This window comes from Corylus avellana, chromosome ca6, assembly GCF_901000735.1.
Source record: "Corylus avellana chromosome ca6, CavTom2PMs-1.0".
NCBI classification, from domain to species: Eukaryota; Viridiplantae; Streptophyta; class Magnoliopsida; order Fagales; family Betulaceae; genus Corylus; species Corylus avellana.
In genome coordinates, this window is record NC_081546.1 from 8,739,510 (window position 1) to 8,745,320 (window position 5,811).

Consider the following 5,811-nt stretch of genomic DNA (forward strand, 5'->3'; position numbering starts at 1 on the left):
ACTACTTGTGTGTCATTTGCTTCTTTAAACTTCAACACAGAGTGATCGAGATCTTGTTATAAAGTTTTGGTGTTAGAGCATTAGTGGTTATTTTTAACTTCTCTCTCTCTCTCTCTCTCTATATATATATTAGTTATTATTTTTACACTACAAACTCTAACAAATTATTTATTATATTCTCTACATTTTTAAAATATTATTTTTCAATGTTTTTTTTTTTGTTTTTTTAACCCTACCCTTTTCTTCCCCACCTTTTTTTTTTTTTTTGAGAGCGGCAGAAGAAATTGGAAGCCGGAGATTTAGAGATTGCATCTTCCGCAATATACATGGAAGCCACTAGGGATGTACAAGCGGTTGTGGTTAGCAATTATTACCGCTAAACGCAATTACCTAATGTAATTATCAAATTTTCATAACCGCAACCACTCCACCTTAAGCGGTTAACAATTTTAAAATAACCGTCGGTTAGTAGTTATTGAAACTCATAATCACTTTTTAGAAATGAACATTTTGGTGGTTTGGACCTTCATTGAGCTTCCTTTTAAGGCCTATTTTAGATGATTTTAGACATTTTTTAAATAACTAGAAAGCTTCAAAATGAAACAAAGCTCAATAATTTATTATTATTATTTTTTTTAATGAATAAAGATCAATATCATCAAACTCAAAACGAAAAGCCTACATCAAACGCGCCAAAACGACGTCGTTTTGTATAATATATTATTATTATCTATATATAATTTATATAAGGAAAGACGGTTAACAGTTATTAACCGCCTCTATCTGCCCTAAACCACTAACCGTCATGCCATAAGTAATTAGTTGTTGAAAACCCTAAACAATTAGTAGTTTTTTTTCAACCGCCTACAAAAGTAGTTATGCGATTAACAGTTATTATGCTGTTAGTAATTGCTTGCTTATACACCCCTAGAAGCCACCCTTCTTGATCACACTTGTTGATGCACCATCCCCCTTGCTTGCCCCATATCCACACCGCCCTCCGGTGTCAAAATTGACTGGCTCTTTTTTTTTTTTCCGTGGATGGTGTCCATACCACCCACAAAAATTTGTGCCCACAATTCTCCAACCCTGTCGTAATTTCCTTTAGCTGGTTGGCTGAAAACAAACCCATGCTACCAAAACTTAAAAGAACAAAACACTTCGGCTGGGTTGTCAGTTTAGCCAGCTGAGGCTCTCATGCTCATCTATCTCCAAGTATAACATTTTTATGGCTTTTTAACCTTTATAACTTTTAGCTATAATTATTTAGAACTGTATACTCTATATTATAAAAACTTTATATTCATGAAATTCCATCGATGAACTTTCATATTTTAAAATAAATAAAAGAATGAACTTTTTTTCAAACAAAAAAACCTAACGATAATACGACTCGTCCGTCACATTAACTTTGCTCACAGCCTGTCATTAAACCCTCCTCTTCTCCCCCTTCTGTAGATTACCAACTCGAGTCTTTTCCAGCGGGCGACCTTTCTCACTTCGAAGTTCCAGCGGGCGACCTCGTGACTTCTCAAAGTCCTAATACTGTTTTCGGTTTTATCAGGTCAGTTAATCAATACAAGTATATGTATATATATTTTAAAATTTCACAATTTCTCTTGGAACAGTTATTACGGATTTGATTAGTTTTCCACAGATGGGTTCAATTTGCTAATCAACCTGTTTGGCTTTGTTGCAGTGCTTATAGATTCTGATTTTTCTCCTTCTCCAGCAACCGAGAGCGTTTTTGAGCACTTAAACGAACCAATCATGTTTCAGCGAGTTTTCGGAAAGCCTAAGCCGGACCACAACCCCGTAGCAACGTTAGACAAGTTAAACGAGGTTTGATTTAGATTATTCCTTATTTGTGCAAGAGCTATATTCTGTTGAAACAAACAGGGCCTTACTCTATTCACTTTTGCTTCAGAAATTGCTTTGTCGGTGCATATTATGAATGAAACCATATCAAAAATTGCTTTTTCGCATTTTTACTTTTAAAAAAAAATATTATTGATTTCGTTTTTTTGGCTATATTGGAATCCGAAGGAGATATGGTTAACAACACATGCATGGTAGAAACCGTTTGTTAGTACTGATTTTGTTCAATCTTATTATTCTGGCTTGTTCCCTCTTTTACATGTCGTTTCTTGGTTCACCAACTGATTGCCCCACAAGAAGTTATGGGCTTTTTATATGTGCTTCCAATAGGGGATATTGTTGGGATTGTTATGCAAATTTTCCATAAGTGGCTATTTGTCTTATGGTTTTAAACTTTAGGAAGAATGGATGTTAATCACTTGGGAGAGTTTCTGGGATTTGCGTATTGGAAGAGTAAGGGGTGAGTCCAAGGATAATGATTGGGTTGGTCTAGGGGTTATTTAAGAACTTCCAAATCCAAAGTAGGGTTTTTTCTTCTAGGTTTTCAAAACTAGTTCTGTCAATCTTCAACATAGTTTTGCAGTGCCGAGCAATCCCATAACTTCAACGATTTATTGTTTTTTGTTTTGTTGTCCACTGGTGTGTTCTTCAGGTTGAATTTTGCTCATTTCAAATAATAGAATCTTATATTATTTTTTATGTACAGTCTGTTGTATGACTGGTGGAGTGGGTTAGCTTTCGATTCCTTGGCACCCCCTCCAGGGGCGGAACTAGAATTTTAGGAGGGGGGACAAAACTAACAAAATATAATTTAGAGAAACATTTCAAATTTTAGATGCAGTTTTTAAATTTTGCGGGGGCGCTAGGCCCCTTCACCCCCCCTCTTTGTAATGATGAGTTGAAGTCATCATTATTTTCTAACTGCTGTAGTTGTTATTTTCATCAATAGAGATTTCTTCGCTAATTATCTTTTTCTACAATGTGCAGACGCTGGAAATGCTAGAGAAAAAGGAGAATGTCCTTTCGAGGAAGGTAGCGGCAGAGGTTGAAAAGGCTAAGGAATTTAGTAACGCAAAGAACAAAAAGGGTAAGAGCACATGTAGGAATAAGTCCTCATGAAAAAAAAAAAAAAAAAAAAAAGGTGTTCTTTCAGAATTAGTATATATTAATTTTGCATCTTTGTTTCTAGTGGAAAGTGCAGTTGATTATGTTATTGTTTTGAAGTGCTTGCTTGTTTCATAAGGATTTCATAGTTGAGAAATGCTAGGTTTTCCAAATCTTACCAAAAATTTGGTTATCAAATGATGTTTCAGCATCCCATCACCTTATGCTTTTATTTACTAAAACAATAGATTACATGGAATGGTGACACAAACCAAATTTTTGGGAAACCTAGCATTTCTCTTCATAGTTTGGGGCATTTAAATTCTTTATCGATATGAAAATTTTCAATTATAATGGTCTCTTGTTTCAAGATACGCTGCATAATTTTTTTTTTTTTTTTTTTTTTTTTAAATTATATTTGTGCTATAATGTCTCTGTTTTGGGAGGATGTGTATTAAGATTCTGCTGGTAACAAGATGTAGTTATTCATGTGTTGTTATGCCCTTTAAAAACCAATGGTTCTTGGAGCTTGCTTCGTATGCCTATGATTGATCTTATCTGATGGAATGTCCCGTGAAGTTAATTATTCCTTAAGATGATAATTGTTATGGAGAGCGATAATGGATGTTCCCTACCGTATAATCTGTTGATAATGATCATATAATCTTCAGTTAGTCTCACTCCTGTCTTTATAGCTACATTATATTATCATGATCAGGTATTTGTAATTCATTTGTCTTGCTTTCTTAGTTTAGACTGTGATATATAGATTCCTTCAATTAGATATGGTAAGCTAGAAGAGACAAAATGTTTTAGTTTATGGAATCTTCCTGATTTTGTCAATTCTTGAAGAGTAATTGCACAAACTTTCTACTTTTTACTTTGGTTCAGAGTCTTCAGACTGCTATTAAATTCTATATCTTGTTTCTGTTTTGCAGCGGCAATACAATGTTTAAAGAGAAAGAGGCTTATTGAACAGCAGATTGAACTGCTTGGAAATTTCCAATTGCGTATTCATGATCAGGTACTGTTGTAATGTTTTCAAATTTACTTACCCAAAAAAGAAAGAAACAAAGAAATGTGTTGTTTTCAAATTTAAATGAAGTTTTAAGTAATGAGAATTCAAATTGAGTCTTATTATATGTTTGGCTGCTTTGTTGGGACCTTATTTCAAATTTAATATCTTTTGCGTTGGCGTTTCAGATGATACTGTTGGAAGGTGCTAAAGCTACAACAGAAACCGTTGATGCATTGAGAACTGGAGCAGCTGCCATGAAGGCCATGCACAAGGCAACGTAAGATGCATCTCAAACATTAATTTGAAATGGAATATTTTATTCTGTTTTGCCTCATTGTATCTCATATGACGTTTTGGTTGCGTAGGAATATTGATGATGTGGATAAAACAATGGATGAGATCAATGAACAGACCGAGAACATGAAACAGATTCAGGAGGCACTATCGACACCCATTGGTGCATCAGCTGATTTCGACGAGGCATGTTTTCAAGTTTTAGTTCTTACGTTCCATCAATTTATTTCTTGAATTGAAAAGTTTGAACTTTCCACTTCGCTCTTTCAGGATGAATTGGAAGCAGAGCTTGAAGAACTGGAAGGAGCTGAGTTGGAGGAACAGCTTCTTCAGCCTGCTACTACTGCTCCTGCTGCTCCTTCTGCACCTGTCCATGTCCCAGCAGGCCGGCGCCCGGCTGGTCCTATTCCTCAGAGGAACAAAGCTGAGGAAGACGAACTTGCTGCATTACAGGCAGAGATGGCTCTCTAAGAGGTCATTCACTCATGTCCTTAGCTGATCTTTAGTTTTGCCAATTTGATCCATGGTTTTCGTTAGTGAAGTTGTGGTTCCTTTAATCTTCACGGAATCGTTTTATTTGAAGTTTTGAACGGGACCTGCAAACACAACTTTTTAACTAATTCTTTATCAGCTGACAGGGTCTTTTCCCACCACATGGAAACAATATCATGTTAGGATAAAGACACCTTGCAAATGTGTTATGTTTTGCAATCATGTGTTAGATTCAAAGCGAATTTACATGTAAACATGCGCATGTTAGTGTTGAGGGCATCATAGGTTTTTGAAAGATGTACTAATTACTACTAAATTGTGGGGATTTTGGTCGGATTAGGTGGAAGAATTATTGGCTTTTGAAGTTTGTGATGTGAAAGATGCTTTTTGTTTGGGCACTTGATATCAACTTACTTGGTCATGTTGCTGTGCTTGCAGTTACGAATGCAGAGTGGGAGAATATTTTTCAGAAGTCGTTAAGTGCTGTACGATGAGGTTGTTTGGCTGCGTCGACTATCCATTCCCCCATGTGCAGTTGTTTGTAGATATGGCTTGGCTTACGTATAATATTAGATCCTATCTATAATTTGTGACCTGGCATTTTCTAAATTATTTTCTAGATTTAAGAAACTTAAATTATTTATTCAAAAAATAAAAAATAAAAAACTTAAATTATGTGTCATGTCACGTGCAAAGCTTTCATTATTGCCTTTACTGCCGACAAGCTCACAAGATTCTCGTGCTATTGTCATCGTAATAAATCCTTTTGTTGCCCGAAATTAGCGAGGGGTTTGGACTGAAGTTGACATTGTTAGTTTTTTTTGGTTATAAGCTGGATAAAAACTTAACTTCTGTAGTCTGTACCACCTAAGCCAAGGGATAAATTATCCCCTTTTTGTCAGTTCCTTGGTTGTTTTAATTATGGCTGCTGATTCGTGTTGTTGTGGAGGGTCAACTTGATATGGGATAGTTCAAAATTCACCCAGTTAATTAAATATGTCAAATTCTTCGATCTTGGTGTGACT

At 35.4% G+C, this 5,811-nt stretch overlaps 1 protein-coding gene across 3 annotated transcripts; it reads left to right on the forward strand.

Moving 5' to 3' along the window:
- Positions 1 to 1,433: 1,433 nt before the first annotated feature.
- Positions 1,434 to 5,468, forward strand: LOC132184549 (vacuolar protein sorting-associated protein 32 homolog 2-like). 3 transcript variants are annotated; one of them, XM_059598227.1, is made up of 8 exons: positions 1,434 to 1,564; positions 1,700 to 1,842; positions 2,866 to 2,965; positions 3,921 to 4,006; positions 4,186 to 4,277; positions 4,366 to 4,480; positions 4,565 to 4,768; positions 5,237 to 5,468. In XM_059598227.1, exons 2-7 carry the CDS (start codon positions 1,771 to 1,773, stop codon positions 4,763 to 4,765), a joined length of 666 nt encoding a protein of 221 aa, XP_059454210.1. In that variant the 5' UTR covers positions 1,434 to 1,564; positions 1,700 to 1,770; the 3' UTR covers positions 4,766 to 4,768; positions 5,237 to 5,468. The 3 variants fall into 3 exon arrangements, with proteins under 3 accessions (XP_059454210.1, XP_059454211.1, XP_059454208.1); XM_059598228.1 differs by having other exon boundaries at positions 1,733 to 1,842; positions 5,225 to 5,468; XM_059598225.1 differs by having other exon boundaries at positions 1,435 to 1,564; positions 5,225 to 5,468.
- The last annotated feature ends 343 nt before the right edge of the window (positions 5,469 to 5,811 follow it).